Genomic DNA, 19,158 nt, shown 5'->3' with positions numbered 1-19,158 from the left:
TGCTATAAAATACTCCTAGTAAAGTAAAGCATAAAAAATCCTACTAAAGTAATTCATAAAATCCTAACCAGTTCTAATGATAGACCCAAAACAATGCATCTAATGGAGGCCGAGCAACAAGGTGCTTACATTGCCAGACATATTTAACCAAGGAGAGAGATGATGCATGAAAAACTCACTAGGTGGCGCTACAGCTGCTCATTGGTCTTCATCACTTCATCATTGGTCTTTATCTTTTCTGAGCTCCAGCTGGTTCTGATGTGGAGTCAAGATTTCAAGAAAGCTATAGTGTGTAAAATGATTACTTTCATTACTATTTTTCTCATCTTTGATGAATCAACTGGTCTTTATCTGTAAAAGTATGTTAGATACAACTTGATAAGTAATAAGTCATCATTAATTCTTAACAAATGAAAAATGTATGTATTGAACTAGATGGATCAGTATAAAAGCTGTTCTAAGACTTGCCATCTTACTGAGATACAACGCTCTACATGTGTGCATGAATTGATACATACAAAGTTTTTACTTGAAACTTCTTCCAAAATAAAATTAAAATATTTTTTGTTTTGTTTTGTAAACCACCTTTCAGTGTCTATGTCCAGTAGTAGTGCATGAAGAAAAGAGGTGTAGAAACTGACGTCTTCTTGCTTCACCTCTTTGAGGAAGGGTGTGCAGTTTAAAATGGAAATGCATTTTGAGAGTATAATCAAACCCACAAATGTCACGCTCCAGATACTAAACTAGCTCAAAGGAAGGCCAGTTTCATAGCTTCTCTCACCAGCAGAAGTGTTATCAGCTGTGCTAACATAATTGCACAAGGTTTTTTCTTGCACAATTAGTCTTCTAAGGCGATTAGCAAACACAGTGTACCAATAGAACACTGGAGTGGAGTGATAGCTGCTGGAAATGAGCCTCTTTACCTATGGAGATAAAAAACAGACGTTTCCACCGAGAATAGTCATTTACCACATTAACAATGTATAGTGTATTTCTGATTCATTTAATGTTATCCTCATTTAAAATAAGTGTTTTTCTTTGAAAAATAAGGACATTTCTAAGTGACCCCAAACTTTTGAACGGTGGTGTGTGTGTGTATATATATATATATATATATATATATATGTATGTGTATATATATATATATATGTATGTATATATATATATATATATATATATATATATATATGTATATATATATATATATGTATGTATATATATATATATATGTATATATATATATATGTATATATATATATATATGTATATATATATGTATATATATATATATATATATATGTATATATATATATATGTATATATATATATTGTCCTGGCCCTCCCATTTGTGCAGTTTCAGTTGAAGAAAAGTGATTATATATATATATATATATATATATATATATATATATATATATATATATATATATACATAAATATATATATATATATATATAAATATATATAAATATATATATATATATAAATAAAACACAATATCCAGGCCTAGTAGTTCCTTGTATTTTACACACACACACACACACACACACACACACACACACACACACACACACACACACACACACACACACACACAATATACATTTATATAATAAATACAAGGAACTACTATGCATAGGCCTGGATATTGAGGAAAGGTTTCTTGAAGTGTTTTATTAAGGTTGTGTGGACGTGTCTCAGGAATTTGGCTGATCGTAAGCGCAGACGGGGTCAGAGACTTCGCCTTCACGGTCTTATAGTGAAACATGACCTCAAGTCCATATCTCAATTTGTCCAGGCACATGGTAAATGTTGGGACCTCTAACAGTGACCTATAGAACGTGAAAGCAGCTCCTGAAAGAAGTTTATTAGTTATGTCATAGACATTTCAGTTGTCTAAACTCGGTGGACATCCGCTACAGAATTTACAAGATAGAAAAACAAAAAAACAAAAAAATAGTATTTTGCTCAACAAATCAATGCTCATTGTTTTAACCGGTACACATCTAGTGTACACATGCAACCAGTAAAGAGGTGTTGCAAGTTAACAATGTTTTAACTACTCATATTTACAAAAAAACATTGATATGTTATACTTGAGATGTAACAGATAATTTTATTTAAAAAAGATGTATTTGTGTAGATGCAGACATTTTCAGTTTAAATACAATCTAAAATTATTTTTTTATACTTATATTTTTTATAACACTGGGAATGGACTACTTTTAAAACTATTTGCATCTACTAACAGTTCTATGACCAAGCAGCAATTAGCACAGCAATTACGTCAGAAGCATGTTGGAGCGTTTGTATACAAATGCACAAAACAATAAAACACATAATTGCAAACTTCAGATCTGTCAACTATCAATAAATAATGTAAATCCAACAAAATGAGGACAATTCGAACATTATTCATTTGTGACCTGTTCATCTCCGTACTTCATAAATACCACAAAGACAATTTCCTGATCAGAATCCCTGTCACACATTTGTTAGTTTGTCTGGAGTCATTTCAGTTCGAGTTGTCGAGGCTGCTGCTTCTCTGTTCTGAGCCACAGTTGCAGAGCCGGACCATGATGCTTTGCAGGCTTGGCTCCACAATACCGAGCATGGGCCTCTGGGAAGGATCCCCGTTCCAGCAGGCCTCCATCAGCTGCCAGCATTCCTCATCAAAAGTGGGCAACCGCTCTGGTCTGGCTCCTGGAGACAACATGGGCACAAGTGAGCCGATGGACAGAACCATAGAGACCACAACAAACAACAGACAGTCCTCAGAGAGTGAACATCGAAGCCTGACACGCTAGCAGGGAAGGTCTTTTACCTTCTTACCAGACTCAGGTTGATTACATTTGAGGTTGTGAATAAGCCCCGACGTCATAGAGACGACCGTTGCGCTGCTTTCAAACATTGTTTTACAATCAGCATGTGGTTTTTACATGACTTCAACGTTAAAATACTTTTAAATCTTTTTTCTGGTCATGAATCATCAAGGACACCATCGTAAGGAATCAATAATTTGCTCCATGTGACTTTGAATTCTTGAAGAAAACTTGTTTTTCTTGCATGCCTCCGTGGTGAATCAAAAAACAGAGAAAAGTGTTGATGAATTGAAGTAGACGGGCCGCGTTTTCATAACAGCAGAACTATACTCGCACTCGTGCAGTGTAATATGAGTCTCCATTTAGTTGTAGGCTCACTACTTCTCAAACACATCTTCGCTAAAAACCTTACTATTTAAAACTCTGCAAACTCACGCTGACCAGTAGCACGCCGGTCTGAGAACATTCATGCGATCTTCAACAATTCAAGTTAGCACGTGGCAAGTAATTGTTATACAAATTGTCATTTTGTGGGTGAAGTATAGATGTAAGAGAAATTTGGAGCAGTAAAATAAATAAAAGTGATCCTTAGTAATCATCATATTTTTGTTTGAGGCAACTGTTTTTTATTCCTCTTCATTCTTTTTTCTACCCGTTTGTCCTTAGTCATAGCACGAGATCTTGACTAATACACATAATCAGTTATTTCCTTGTGGGTAACCGACATCAGAGAACATAAATTAACGCATGAGAAGCATTCGAGTGTCCCCGGAATACAATTTCCCTGCATGGATCCAGATAATACCCCCAAAATCTCCAAAAGGCTCCAATTCCAGTTCCCATCAGTTTGTATAACATCAGTTTTACTGCGACTGTTTTTTTGTATAAAAATGTCGTTGTGAACACAAACTGCACCAGAACTACAAGGTAACAACATATTTATTTACATACCTCCATACCAAAAACAAACCAAACTGCAGGTGTGAAAGCGTGCATTACCTTTTTTAACATTATTCCACAGCTGGTCCTTACTGGAGCATTTCTCAAAGGCTTCTGGGAGTTTAACTGAACCCGTGCAGAGGTACCAGAAAAGGATCCCGAAGGCGTAAACATCAACCGAGTTATCATATTTTCCTGTTAGAGAAGGGTCACAATAGACGGAATCTTAAAAAGACTGCTGGCAATTTAAGTACAATTTTGACAAAAGAGGTGACGGCAAATCCCAGTTCTGATAACACTGTGTGTATAAAAAGATTTGATTGTACCTTAGGAGTCATTTCATGATGAAATTATGCGCCGAATGACTGCTCAGTAATCGTACCTGTAAAAAGCTCTGGAGCCATGTGGATCGGCGTTCCAACGATGCTGCCGGACATCATGGCCTCTGGTTTACAGAAGCCCAGATCAGTGATCTTTGCACGATTTTGTTTGTCCAGCTGGGAAAAAAAAGAGACGTCTTATGAGTAGGAAGTGCTTGTTGGGTCAGAGTATAGTGCATCCCTGGAGTAACCCACAGACAGACACACAGACACAGACAGAACTCACCAGAACATTCTTTAGCTTGATGTCTCGATGCAAGAGGCCCTGACCGTGCAGGAAGCGGATCCCCTCCACCACATCCAGGGCGATCTGAAGTCTCTCCCTCAGGGATAAACCGGCCTGGTAGAGATGGAAAGGAGAGAGAGGGGACTTAACTGGAAGTAAAGAATGACACTTGACCGATAAATCAAATATACGTTTCTGCATTGTCAAGTCACCTTCAAGCCGGTATAGAGGTCTCTGTGCAGCCGCTCCATGATGAGCAGCACCGCGATGCTGGAACCATCTCCGTAGGTGTGATCGATCACAGAGCCGTGCAGGTCCACAAGCCGCTCGTGCTTGGGTAGAGACCTGAAATTTAGATCACATGGTTGATCTAAATTTCTCGTTGAGTGAACAGAAAATACTACAAATATCAATTATGCAATACTTTCATCAGTGAGCCTTGGGCTCAATCACTATTCCCGCAGCGATAGATTCAGAATAAACAGACATTAATGGAAATGAAAATCGCACTCTAACTTGAAGTCAGTTTTTTATGTACGTCTTGTTTTTCCACATTAAGTTTTCCTGCATTCCTTAATTAGACTCGTTCAACAGGTTGACTCGTGCACACAATAGCCTTGAGGCTTCAACGGTCAAAACGTTGATATGGTGGGTGGAGTTAGGCCTTCATAATAAGGCACCTGTCATGTCCAATGAAAACATTTCTGCACTTGATGAATGCTGCCGCTCCAGAAACTGCTCCAGCGTTTTTGGAATTTCCCATACTCACCTCAGCTGTGAGGAGTATTGAGATTTGTACCAGCAGTTTGGTGTGAACTATTAAATAACTCTGAGACAAACAGGATTGCTGTTGTGATCACGCCAAAGCAGCTGTCTTCACAAGTCTGTCTGTGTGTGTGATGTTTTTCCAGTCGCTCTCATAAACTCACAGTGTGTAGTGAAACTCCAAAGCCAGGTCGTTCCAGTGTTTATCATCAGGTGGTACCACAGACTTTAAGGCACATGGGTAGTGTCCTCCCCAACTGTCACACAGGTACACAACTCCGTACTGACCCCGACCCAACTCTCGACCGAGTTTAGGTTTGCCTGTCATAAAACAACGCACTCATTATTTTTACGGTAAAAAAGAAAACTAAATCTTTGGCAATTTTTTTATTTTGTTATGCATGTAGAGATGTTTTTGCATCGGATTTCTTTTTTTGGGTGTGAACAATGGGATGATTTGGTGGTGACTAACCATGCAGCAGCACGTCCCTGAGGGAGCGGCTCTCCAGAGACAGGCGGGCCAGCCGAGGGGCGTGGTCCTTCCTCACGCGCAGCCACAGGTCCTCTGTGCGCTCCAGCCGACCAGTGTGCCCTTCTTCCAGCTTCAAACACCAACACATGACATAATATCTCCTGGTTAGCATCCAAAATTGCTGCCAAATGACTGGTTTCATTTACCAGTTGATCAAAAAACTTCACACGCATCCTACTTTTCCTACTTTGACTGCACTCAGGTTCTCTGTGACTACAGGCTCGTTATTCTAACCTCTGTGGTCGTGTCGACATTCATCAGACTTGTTGAAGTGCCTGGTAAACAAAGTTACTCCTTAATGGATCTCATATTTATTTTTAACCCGAGGCTGACAGTACAGGGTTGAGTTCTCATCACTGGTGTTTGCTTTGTGCGCAGCTGAAACATCAGAACATGCTGTAAAGTTTGTGAGATTGAGTCACTATTAGTTTTTTAATAATCAACATCTAAAGATTGTGTTCTGTTGTCTGGCATATTGTCGAATGATAGTGTTATTACTCACTGACGTCTTTTAAATCACCTCTCAAGACTCACTTTTGCTATTTATCCTTGTCTCTATTATTTTATCTGTTCCTTATTTTATTTTCTTCTTTTTGTATAATTGTATCCATTATTTTGGTTATGTTGTTTTACTTGTCACTTGTATTAGTTAAATGTAATCTTGTATGTAATTGCTCTCCTGCTTTCTTTTATCTGTACTTGTTTGTGAAGCTTTTTGAAACAAACAATACATGTATTGTGAATTTGTTCAATCATTATCAGGTAAGTTAAACATTGAACAGAACAATGGTAATGTTTTATGAAGTTTACATGTTTGACCTGCACTCAATATCACTCTCTAAAAACAAAATTTAATTAGGACATTTCTTTCTAGCAAAAGCCTTGAACGTAAAGAATCACAATATAACTGGCTACATTATTATGTGTATGAGTGAAGAGTTAGCAAGCGCGGAAATGTAGTCAGTGATGTGACCCACACTGTCTGTCATGTGATAATTGTCATCGGAGCAATTTAACTTGAACTGATTACTCAGAGTCGGAGACTTCAAGGACAGAGTCAGAGCCATTTTCACACTGGGGCTTAAAAGGCAAAGCAATTCAAGTGGAGGGGAATGAATTGCTGAACCACGAGCTGTGCACGGCTTGAGAGTCAATACATATATACACCATAGCTGCATACATTGTTTTGTGGTCACCTTTTTACAAAGCCCTGTTTTTTCATCCACCTTTAAGACCTACCGTATCTCACACTGGCATTTAGAGATGGAAATCGATTTGATTTAGTCAATACAGATTTTGAATTAATTATTTTATTGTGGTGGATATGTTTGTACAAGTGACCCCGGAAGCTGTGTTATCTGGACAATACCTCCAGGTAGGTTCCCCCAAGCAAAGTAGTACAAGGGGATGGGCCAGTCCAGGTGCAATTCATAGACCATATATGAATCAGTCACAAAAGAGTTGGTGTACCTCACTCGGGCAAAAGGGGGGAAAAAACAGTGCCCCCTTCTATACCCGCCTCTATGTAATGTCTTAAATGTCAGAATAACTGTTTGTGCACTCTGGGGGCAGCTGGGGACATGGAATCAGAGTGGGCCACGTTCAAAGCCTTCATTGTGGAGGCGGCTGCTAGGAGCTGTGGTCAGAAGTTCATCAGTGACGGTTGTGGTGGCAACCCAAGTACACGCTGCGGTACACCGGCACAAATGGAGGTCATCAAGCTGAAGAAGGAGGCTTTTAGGGTTTGGCCCAGGAATCTCAGCAACAGTTTTTTTTTTTTAAAGGAGTTGCAGTTGTTAAGCAACTTTTGGTTGGCATTCAGTAAGTTTTGACAAATCGTTAGACGACTCAGAAAGGGATAGCAGGGCTTAGCTCAGCTGCCCCTCCAGTCTACATGTGTTTTGTGGACCATAAAAGGTCCTTTAACAGGGTCATTTTCTGCTGGAAAATTATTAGTTGTGCCCTCCGTGTTGGGAGTGAGTCACTGCTCCAAGTGAGGAAATTAAAGTATCTTTTTTCTTTGTTTTGTTCACAAGGGTAAAAGGGAGCATGAGATGGACAGGCGGTTTGGTGCAGCAGTGATGAAGTAGAACAATGTGGTAAAACATCTGCTACATCTTTGAAGAGAGCTGAGCTGGAGAGCAAAGCTCTCGAAGAAAACATCTTGGCTTTAGTAGTTACAATTGTGCTATTGCAGGTCCTCTCAAAGAAGTAGTTGTAGAGCGAACTACATTATATTGCACTAATTTGTGCATGGATTTATAATCAGCTCAGATGGAGAAGATGTTATCCACCATAGCCTCACATAACATCCACTAATGGTCTTGAAAATGTATTTTAGATGGAAACCTCAGACAGTGAGAGACTTAAGCATTAAAGTATATGTTAAGTGAAAATTAATGTTTTTAGTTCTATATTCAAGATGAGTGTGAGAAAGGAATCAAGCGCATTGATACAGGGTTGGAGAGAGAAAGATGAGAAAAAAAAGAAAAGGGCAAAGAGAAAGAGAAAGGTCACCTGGCGCAGAGATGCTGCGAAGGCCTCGTGGGAGCTGTTCAGACGGGTTCTGAACTGGGAGCAAATGCTTCTGGCCAGTTTAGCAGCACTGAGACTTTCTATGGCGTCCTGGGCCACTTTCCGCTTCCACTCTGAAGTGACGGCAGGAGGGTTCACAAACGTTATCCTGTGGATTATCTAGGGGCGAGACACAGAGTAAGAACACCTTTTCAGAAGTCACGGATCACCTTGCGGTTCAAACGCCTATTGCTGAATTTATTAGACACCGACCTGTTTGATTTGCTCCCAGAAAAGTCTTGAAACAGAGGATCCTGAATGAAAGGTGACCTCCACATGATAGGCAGCATTTAATAACTGTGGCAGATAAGAAGAGGAAGTAAATATGCAGCAAATCCACCTCCTCAGAATGTCGTCTGTTGGTCTAAAGCAAAGGTAGCCAACACAGTGCCAACAGGGACCACGTGAGTCGCCCGCATGGCATGTTCTAAAAATAGAGAAAGAAAATGAGCTTCTTCAACAAAGACAAAATCTAATTTTTTTTTATTTTTATCAACTCGCCATGGTCTCTACATGGTCGCGTTAAAACTCTTCTCTGTATCGCGCGGCGCAGTTCCGCCCCAATGTGATGCGCACAGACACGGGCACGCACACAGTGGACAGAGAGAGAGGCGAAAAATATGTTGCGTGCTTTTCACAATGGGATTTGCTGCTTTAAGCTATTTCTATGTCAAACTATCAAAAATGGACTGCAGTGACAAAACCTGCACACGTTCTGGTTGTCATTAAAATAAATGAACACCACGTTTCCTTTAAGTCCGTATTTATCAATTATTATTTGGCCTTTTGCCAAAAGCCGATCTTTATGAGATCTCCGTGAGGTCTTTTCTGCTGTTGCGTCTCACATCAGAAAACAGATCTGAACATTGAGCTGAGCTGCGGCCGTATCAAATCTAAAACCCTGTTTTAAAAAGATTTGTAAAGGGAAGCAGCTCACTGAGCCACTAATTCTGAACAACATGATGCTCACACATCTGCACTCATTCTGTTTTGTTTTGCAAAAAAATAGCTTATTGTTTCCAACAATAAGCTATTTAGTAGCAACTCAATATTAGTTATTTTTTTGCATGGATATAACCTCATTTTAATTTTTCTAACAAAGTACCATCATTGTTGTCGAACAATTGTTAATAATTATTGTGAGGAATAATAAACATTGATTTGTGATCAGACAGTCACTTCACATATATGATTATGATTAAAAGGTGATCTGTGCAACTTTGTTGTTCAGGAGGTTTGTATCAAACAAGTAGACCTTCGTAATATTTTGTACCCTTAAAGTAGCTCTTGGTTTCAAAAAGGTTGGTGACCCCTGCCCTAAAGGCTTGTGGCACTGAAGTCAAGCAGAGTTGACGAAATCTAATAAAGGCTACAATTGATAAATAAATACATATATTTGACTCTGTGGTTGGTGACTTGTGCACACTAAAGTTTAAATGATTTAATGAACAGTAGACACGGCCGGTGACTTGTGTGACACGTTCCTCAAATTTTCTCTCAAATCTGATCAGTCAGAAAATTATTTAAATAACCGTTCCTAAAATACATTTACTATCAATATCATCATTATTATTATGATAATTAATAGTATCAATAAGGTTTCTGATTTTCACAAATTACTGCCTACCTGTTTGAGGTGATTGGAAGTGATATTGTGGACAGAGGAATCCATGTGTGACTTCTCCAGACTGTTGAGACATCGCTCCAGAGTTCCTACGAAGCTCTCCCTGAGGTAGTCCACGGAGCTGATCAGTTTATTGGCCACGGCCTGATTCAAACGAACCACTATCAGCTCCTGGATCTGGTGGATGCAAGACTTGATTTCCTTCGACGTAACAGGCTCTCCATTAGTTGTTACGATGACGTCTGCAGTTGAAAGAAAATAGTTTGTCAAGTAAATATGTGGTGCATGTGGCCAACAGCTCAGAATTCCTGATGAATAAATTATGTCACATATTAGTATGAGACAGTCTTGATGTTGAAGCCATCAAACTGGAATTACCTCAGAGCAGTACGCTAAAGTCACACACTGTAAAGTACATCTTGCTGTGTTTTGGGTGCCAGAATTAAAAGAATACTGCTCAAACTTGGAAGGTTGCATCTTTTAGAGGTTGGTGGATAATGGATATATGAAAGGCCAATATAATAACGATGGACTGGAGCAGGAAAAAGCTTATTGCAGTTTTTACGGACGATCCTTATCAAAGGCTGATAGTGGCAAGTTAAGTGAGAAAGTGCAAAACCGTGTCTCTGCAGGTCTAAAGTCTCTGCAAGTCTGACTAGAGTCTAAAGACCATAAAGAAACTCGCTTTGAGTTACTCAGGCTGCTGATAAGAAAAACCTGGCCAGTTAGGACAAGTCAGTTGTATACGGTATAACACAAAGAGAATGGTTCAAATAAAATAATCTGAATGGTACCACGAGTCTGCCATCTTTTTTTAAAATAAAAAAAGGAAGAGGGAAAAAATTCTCATTAAGTTGAAGATTTTGAGAGAAAGAAAAACATGGCACGCGTGCAGTCATTTTTCGAGTAGGCCCATGTGAACCCACAGAAACAAGGTTTCTGGGGTCTATGAGAGAAAATCACATTTCCCCCTTTCTATAATAATAATAATATAATTTTCTAAAGCACTTTTCTAAGTACTCAAAGACACTATAATCCAAAATAAAAGTATGGTTCCAATTACATGGTTATAATTTAGTTAAACTCACAAGTAGAGCAAATTAAGATAATTTAATAGATCAGATCACATTTTTGGTCTTATCTGAAAAGGGAATACATTTTTCCCCACACTAAAATCAGTCCACGTCTGGACTGAATCCGAACACATTTTCACAAGTTTACTTCTACTTTTGATATAAACAAACAAAAACTTAATGGTTCTTATTTTCTAAACGCATGCATTTAATAAATAGTCTGACAGCAGCAGAGGCAACCTCACAGAATTGTACAAACCAATTTTTACTGACTACTCCATGGATCAAACTAAAGGACAAGATAAACTAGCTGCTGATAATCTCAGAGCATTATTTATTATTCTAATATCTATTGCAATCCATGAGAACAAACTCCATCAAAAAAGAGCTAATCAGATTGAAAGTACAAAGATGGAAGGAATCTGGTTGGGGAACAGTGCCAAATAATAATTTTGAGCCTTTTCGATCTTTACAGTATAATGTGCACGCTGTAAAACACACATTTGAACTACTTTTGTTTTTGTAGTGTTTAGTACTATAACCATAATTGTGATATAAAGAAGCTTGACCTACCCAGAAATATTTACCTCAATACCTCTCAATTCTTTAAAGGTTGCAATAATCAACATGTTTCTCAAACCCGCTCTGTGTTATGAAACAGTGGTTCATTTTGGTTTAGGTGAAAGTTTAAATTTAGGAGCAAATGTATTCATTATTTACTTTTCTCATATCATTTTTGGTGAGTCTCACCACTTATAACACAATAACTTTGTAAACAAATATGACAAGTCTTGACAAAACCACAGCAGAGAAAACCTGCATTGTGGCACGTATGCAGGGTGTTTATTCACTAACCTGTAAACTCCAGATTGGCAGCATCCTCCAGCAACTGCTCTTTCATGCTGCCAAGCGTTTCCACGATCATCTCCTTCATCTCTTCCTGTTTACGGTTAGCGATGGCCATCAGAGAGGTGAAGAGTTCCCCCTCTTTCTCCCGGGTGTATTCCAACCTGCGGGGAGTTATCTGCAGGTCCCTCTGCATGTCAAAGGCCTGCAGGGATGGAAAGCAGAGAAGATAAAAGTCAGGTGGGGATTTTTCATGGGGATACAAGGTCAAAGTAAACTAAGTTCAACAACTGTCAAGAGTATGGAGTACTCAATCACAGATTAAAGTGCATCATTCTCTGACCTGGTTGATGAAAATATCTAGACAGCGACAATGAACTCCATTAAGCAGGTTTGCAGCCTCCACTTGCTGGTTTTGAAGCACTTGGCGAGTAAAAGGCACCAGCAACCGATGCAGTCTTTCGAAAGCCTCTCCCAGCACGCTCTGGGGCTTGGCACCTGGGGTGGTTGTCTGTGTAGGGGCGCCACAGGAGCAGTGTCCTATTGGGCTACTAAGGAAGTCAAGGGAGAGCAGCTGCTTATGCAGGGCGCTCTTCTCCTTATCCCTCTCCTTTTCCCTCTCTGCACGGCGGCCGGGTTCAGGGGAGGCTGCTGGTATCGTGTCAGGAATACGAATAAAACAGATAGGAAAGGAGAGCATCTCTTTGACCTTCCATAGCTCAGCCACATGGTCTGTGCTTAGGGAGTCCTGATTGATGGCATAGAGGATGATGGGGATGACAGTGCGGGTGCAGTCAGCCAGGGCCTCTTCTATGTTCTGGACACTCGGACAAGGCACCACCATGACCTTTGCTTCCTAAAGACAAAACATACAACAAAACATACAAATGTTTATTCACTGTCAAGCTAACTGCTGTAAATACAGGACATAATTAGGAAATATGGTTGTGTGAGAAAGGCCAGTGTACCAACATTTTACAAAAACACATTTTCATATTTACTCTTATTAAAATACAGCTATTCAGACCACTAGATTTAGTTGCTTTACTCTTCTTCTTTTTATTTAATAACATGTGTATGTGCATGTGAAAGGTGTTGCTTGTGGGGACAAATCCAGAGCTAACTATTAGTTAATGAGCCAGACATTTACTTCAAGAGTTGGGGTAGACCAAAAACAGGACTAAAGGGTGAGTGAATATTCGGCTTATACCAGGTAAAGAAAACGACAGTCCACATTACATAAAGTGTTTAAGACACTTGGAGCACAGCTTATAAGGCCATTTATGTTCAGCCTCCACTGCAAAATGAAGAAAAAACACACTTCCACATAATCCACACGTATCTCATGCTTCTTCTAATTCTGAACACCAAATGGCACATCAATATTTGTCGTGGTCCTGGGAATATCTGCGACAGGGCAGGAAAATGACACAAGTAATAGGTTTTCTTAACCCTTGATGAATAACAACTTTTACAAAAATAGTCCGGAAGAGGGCTTGAGAGACCATGGGAGACCATGACGGGGGCGGGGCACAGCCTGAGAAAAGAGGCAAAAATGACCAACAGCTACACAAAGGAGACGGTCAGTCCTGTCTCCAAGAAACAGAGCAGAGCCCATCTAAGCAGTCTCTTTAGAACAAAGATAGCCTACAAACATTTGTTCACAACTGATCAAAAGAAATACAATGTATTAACTGACTTATTACAGTCAGTTGAACAAACCCTATCAAGAATGTATTTGTTGGCAATTTTGAAGTAACTATTTTGTTGTTCCATTTTGCACAGTGCTTTAAAAAAGGCACTAGAAGTATTAGCAGTGTCAGTGTGAGTTAGCATTAAACAAAGCAACAGTCAAGACAAGCAGTCATGTTGGAAATCAAGAATTTAAACATAACCGAATATGTACCAACAGCATTTTAAACGTGGCAATAGCATATCACCCTTTTTGTCCACTGGGTGTTCAAGTTAAGGTGGGAAGCGTGGGTTAACTCTGGGATGAAGAAGGATAATTAGCAAGTTGGGCACTAAAGCAGGTTGCTGTGATTATGGCATGAGTGTGTGAATATCGCAGGGAGAAGACAGATTCTGGACCTTTGTGAGCTCCAATTTAAACACGTTAATGTCTTATTCATTCAGCAGAAACCTAAAGAGGAATGGCTCAATGCTTTAGTTTGTGATAAAACTATCAAAAGTATAGATAAATACAAAAATGTGTTGTAGATTATCTAATTTGAGCTTGGAAATACATGACAATTGGTCTTTCTGTTGCTCATCTGTGATGTTTGTATTATTACTCCGAACAATAACGCCTCTGACGTGAAGCGTGACCAACTGTTTGACCCCAAAAAAGGGACTGCAGAGCCCACGCCTCTCAGTCACATGTGAAAATGAACAACAGTGTGAAATGACTTGCTTCACTTCCAGCACTTATATTTTCCTTGCAGGCGTTCATCTACTATACTTTTCTGTTTTCGCGATAAGACTGTGAGATCTCGATGCAGCAGTGAAAAGGGTTTTGAAAATATAAATTAGGTCAACAATACCAACATATTAAAGATAATGAAGACAGTAGTGCAAATTCCTTACCATGTGTTTTAACCAAACAATGTTTAAATATTCAGTCACACATTTAAATATAATAACAATAGTCAAACATTTTGAACTAATATAAATTCTCACAAATTAAGTTTTCCACAAGACGATTGAGACAAAATGACTGCAGTGCTTCTGCCACAAATTTCAAATGCTTTTGCCACAGATTTCTGAGGATTCATTATTCTTTTAAATGTGTGTCGACATTAGTACAAGTTGATTTTCTCAGGAAAGATGCTGAGGAAATAAAATGATGAAAGGGTCTTTTCATATAGCAGAGTTCACACAAGTAAAAAAAGTATTACTTTTATTACTATTAATAACACAAGATTGTTTTTTCTAACAAGATGAACAACCAGTGTCCCAGAATTCAGGTGAAACCATGGCAACTTCATCACAGTGAAGTTTTTTTTTTTTTTTACCATGACCTAGTCATGTGAAACGCACCAGACCAGTGGCATTACGTAACGGGGTGGGCTGGTGGGCTGCCCCAAGGCAGAACGAGGCCTTGTTTCTGAGCCTTGGTCTAAAGGATTAGAGACTAATTTCCACGTGTCACACATGATGATAGGGAAGGGCTACAATCCTCACACCATGCCTGATCAATTCACTCCCACAAGACTGTGTGGTTTTCAGGTTTGCACAAGTTGAATACCAGCACAGTTCCACTATATAGTTTTCCTTTTTCACATAACCACAGTGACCTGTGAATCTGTTTTTGTATTAAAAAACCTGAATGGGAGAATAGTGACTGGGGAAGATGTATTTCTGAAAAGTAGCACAAATGAGGAAAAGTAAAAGACTGTACAACACAGAAAATAATCAGCTCTCCTAAGTAATCGGTTTGTGAGCTAAACCACGTGTGAACACAAAGGCTAGTTCAGGCCAGAGACAAGGATGAAAAAAATCAATCCATCTTTCCTTTTGTTTAGTCCTACAAGAGAAAATGCCAGCAGACAAAATAAAATTAGGTTTAGATCAATCATATCAAAAAAGGACCGTTTTATTTTCTTCTTCATGTTGATGCCCGGTACAGTAAACCACAACCTGACCGGCAAAATCAGAATCCTATACAAAACTAGCAGTAATTCAAAACTCAACATTTCTCAATTAGTATTCCTGAAACTGTGCCAACCCTCATTTAAAAAAAATGTTAAAAAAACATATTAGAATTGTAAATCAAAATGTGAATTTTCTGAATCGATAGCTTTGATTTCAATTAATCCATTTTTGTCAAAAGATAGTCATAGACACGTTAAAAGTAAATGGAGGGCCATGCAAAGACTTCAGGTCCACTTGAAGTTTCCTCTCCAAGTACACATTTTCATTTGAATGCTGCTCATTGGTCTGCAGAGATATCCTCTCTACTGGCCTCAGGAAGGGTGTGTATGCATATACAACAAAAAAGTATCTTACAATGTCAAATCTTAGAACACTTATGTGTATTTAATAGCAATTTAATCTACTTACTGCAGAATGGGATACCATGGGTCACCATGTAAAAGATATCAGACAAACTAGTAATGTCCTGATGCCAACATTTGATGTCATCAATTTAGTTTTGCTCAAGTCAGTTCTGGTAAAAGTTCTTTCAGAGGGCTTTCCGGAGCTTTCTTCCATAAAACAACAACATCAACAACATCCACTTTTCATGCAAGCTCCTAAAAAAAATACAGCAGTGAGCAACAAGTCTACATTGCTCTATCTTACTGTAAATGCCTGGGAACTTAAATGTAGAAGTTCATGACCAGGGGAAAAAGTAATGACTAATCTTCATATCAAATGCCTTATTTAGACTATAAGTGGACACTGCATGGAAAGTTGATCCAATAGGTTTCGCACAGAATCTGCTGCCTGTGATCTACAGCCTACCTGTAGCAGTGGGTGATGTAGAGTGATCTCCAGCTCTGCTAGCCTGTGAGCCGGGTCCTCACATTCCTCATGGATCTCCAGGTCTTCCCGGGGTACCGTGTCCCAGCGACCACAGTTAGCCGCCAGCTGGTGCACCAGCTCATACTGGCCTGGCAGTGCCAAGCTGAGCCGTGTCTGTCTCCCATGGGTGAAACACAGCTTCCGCCTCTTGCAGACAGTGCCCTGGACTCCTTCACAAGCCTCTCCGGCTTCAGGGCCCAGTGGCAGCAACCGCTCCCCCAGAAGGCAGTTAAGCAGCTGGTAGCGGGCGGCACAGTCCTGGCCTAGTACCAGGATGTACGGGGCAGCGCCCACTGTGTTACGCAGAAACTCTTCCTCATGGCTGGGGAAAGAGATGCAGCTGAGCTGGCCTGAGGGAACAGACAGAACACAAAGAGGTATATCATGTTGGAAAGTGGATCTTTTTAGGGACCTTGAGCAACCCCGTCAAGTGAGCTATTTGTGGAATTCTTGGTCGAGATTGTAGGCAGAGATAAGATATTTAATGACACACTATACGTTGCAGTAGCATAATTTCCAGAATATACAGAACGCTCAATGCATGGGATGTATTTATTTGATAGACTGATATTATTCTCATGGCTATTATTTCCTGATCCAGCACTAAGATGTGGAGCACACACACAGAAGAACCAATTCAACCTTATTATTGAGGGTATCAGATACAGGCCTAATCCTAAGTGATGCTGAGTCACAGTCTAAAACAGTTATATAACAAAGAGAACAGAAAGCAGCATTGGCCTATTTCAAGTGCATTTATTTCTAACGTATGGCTTTACTGTAACTGTTATTCTAATCAACCATTCCTCTACTAATATTCACACGTTGACCTAACATGACGAACTAAAGCATATTGTTTCAGACAGACAGGTGCTGAACATTTGACTGCATGACCCCTGCACAGTATATAGGCTAAATAGGCAGTTAATGCATACTGATGCATAATCTCTACCAACATATTAGATCAAGCACTATTGAATGATCTCTCTGCATCATGTAATGCACATTTGAAAGATTAAGCTCACATATCCGGTGAAGACGTGTTCACCTTTGCCCATGAAAGGGAGCATTATGGGGTTTTTTTTTCCTGATGATTACAACTAATCTTTGGCTTAACATTGTTCATTTAACCATCTCTGTAAACAGCACACTGGCTCTTAAGGAAGCCACTTCTGCAGATGTGATACATTGCATTTCATACCATTACTCCTGTGCAGTGAAATCATTTTTCATGAAATGTTAGGATATGTGGAGTTGTGATACACATTTTATAAAGCATTCAAAGCGTGGGGTGGTTGTAATGGAGAAGTGAGATCCAAAATCTATGGGGGGTGGGGTATGATCCATTTAAAGGATTTACAGATTTTAATACTCACCTAAATAGTCACCAAAGCACTCACACGATACACAACTAATGTACAATGTCTGATATTAATTACAGGCTCTTGGTCAGCTGCAGAGTGTATAAATCTCTCAGCATATTTGGAGCACTTAGTCTACTCATGCTTTTCAGAAGGGGGTTTAATCCCTTTAGTTTCCCCAACCCCGAATGAATTAATGATTCTATTTGTTGATAGAGAAATATCTTAGCAGCAGAAACGTCATGGCTTTTCTTTTAGCCATAGGAGACAGATGGGACGCTTTAAAAATGGTTGATTTCGTCGCACCCCAGGGATGTCGCTGCAGCGTGTGTTGGAACCTACCTGCCTCAAAAGAAGCTGAATCCGAGCTCATGGTTGATGCACAAGCATTGCTGTAGTTTTGCCTTATTTCCTGGAAGAACGCGTTAGTCTCCTTTAAGTTTTTCTTCAGTTGTATGGTGTGTTTGTTGTAGCTGTTAAATATCCTCGTCAGTTCCCGGGCTAAAGGTGTCGTTTTTTGCTGTTGTTGTACGTTTCCCTCCATGGTCAACAGTCTTCTCCTCTTGGTGGTTCTCAAGGTTCAGCAGGTGCTTAAACCCCAAATGTAACGTCTTGGTTAAGCTTCTCAAATGTCCTGTTGCACACCTTTTTTCCCCCCTTGCGTACTAACGTTACTTAGTCAAGTGTGTTCACCCATCTGCGTTAATTTACTTGGAGTTTAACACGAAGAATGGTGTTGTGCTGGACAGACAGCGGTCCCTGTAGTGGTTCGTGTCCGTGAGCAAAGGCCAGGCATTTGGCTTTAGTAAACTTAAGTTAGTTGTTATGATGTTGAAGCCGACTAGCTAGCTTAATAATGTCGAGCCTCGCGTGCAAGTTAACTGAACGGTTGACTCGAAGATAGATTTTAACGGTTAGAGTAAAGAAAACAGCTATCTCCGCATATTTCTTTACTGTCAACCTGATAACAGATTGTCAACAACAGCAAAAAGATAACACCACAATGATGCGATTCGGACTAGCGTGCTAAATATTGTGTGTTGTTCGACCTGGCTGTGGTCCGGATAACGTCCGCGCTGCTAGCCAGAAGGCATCTCCTGTCCGTCCCCGCCTCGGCCTGGCTCAACAGACATAGCAACCACCTCCACGTCAATCCAGGTCACCGTTTCACAGCCATACAGCTCCGTGTTTAAAGTGGGGTGCAACTTTGACAGTTGCCAACTAAAAGACAAGCTGAGCGCGACAACAAAACAAGTTGGCGTTTCCTTGATGAGGCTGCGTGGGGAAAAGCTCTTCCTAAACTGGGTCAGGCCCGGAGAAGCCAGCGGACATCTTCCACCATGGAGTGAGCGACGGCGACACAACTAAAGTAAGTTAACTTTCTCTTTTGGTGACGATGATGAGGAAGACGAAGAGGAGAGTCCAGTCCGGGCAAACTCGCATCGCTGAGACTGGAGCAATCAAATCAATGCAAAACAGAAAGTTGACACAG

At 39.8% G+C, this 19,158-nt stretch overlaps 1 protein-coding gene across 2 annotated transcripts; it reads right to left on the bottom strand.

Moving 5' to 3' along the window:
• Nucleotides 1–1,852: 1,852 nt before the first annotated feature.
• dstyk (dual serine/threonine and tyrosine protein kinase) lies at nucleotides 1,853–19,158 on the bottom strand. Of its 2 annotated transcripts, XM_068593465.1 has the most exons (15): nucleotides 18,716–19,158; nucleotides 18,009–18,078; nucleotides 16,246–16,655; nucleotides 12,125–12,637; nucleotides 11,791–11,986; nucleotides 9,866–10,104; nucleotides 8,452–8,535; nucleotides 8,182–8,358; nucleotides 5,605–5,734; nucleotides 5,297–5,453; nucleotides 4,580–4,712; nucleotides 4,368–4,481; nucleotides 4,144–4,258; nucleotides 3,822–3,956; nucleotides 1,853–2,703 (listed from the first exon to the last, which is right to left on the bottom strand). In XM_068593465.1, the coding sequence occupies exons 2-15, from the start codon at nucleotides 18,037–18,039 to the stop codon at nucleotides 2,516–2,518; spliced, it is 2,622 nt and encodes an 873-aa protein (XP_068449566.1). In that variant the 5' UTR covers nucleotides 18,040–18,078; nucleotides 18,716–19,158; the 3' UTR covers nucleotides 1,853–2,515. The 2 variants fall into 2 exon arrangements, with proteins under 2 accessions (XP_068449566.1, XP_068449565.1); XM_068593464.1 differs by having other exon boundaries at nucleotides 18,009–19,158.

This window comes from Clinocottus analis, unplaced genomic scaffold, assembly GCF_023055335.1.
Source record: "Clinocottus analis isolate CAN_PGR_092001 unplaced genomic scaffold, fCliAna1.0.p SCAF_3, whole genome shotgun sequence".
NCBI classification, from domain to species: Eukaryota; Metazoa; Chordata; class Actinopteri; order Perciformes; family Cottidae; genus Clinocottus; species Clinocottus analis.
The sequence above is the reverse complement of the archived record's forward strand: the minus strand, read 5'-3'. Positions and strand labels throughout refer to the sequence as shown.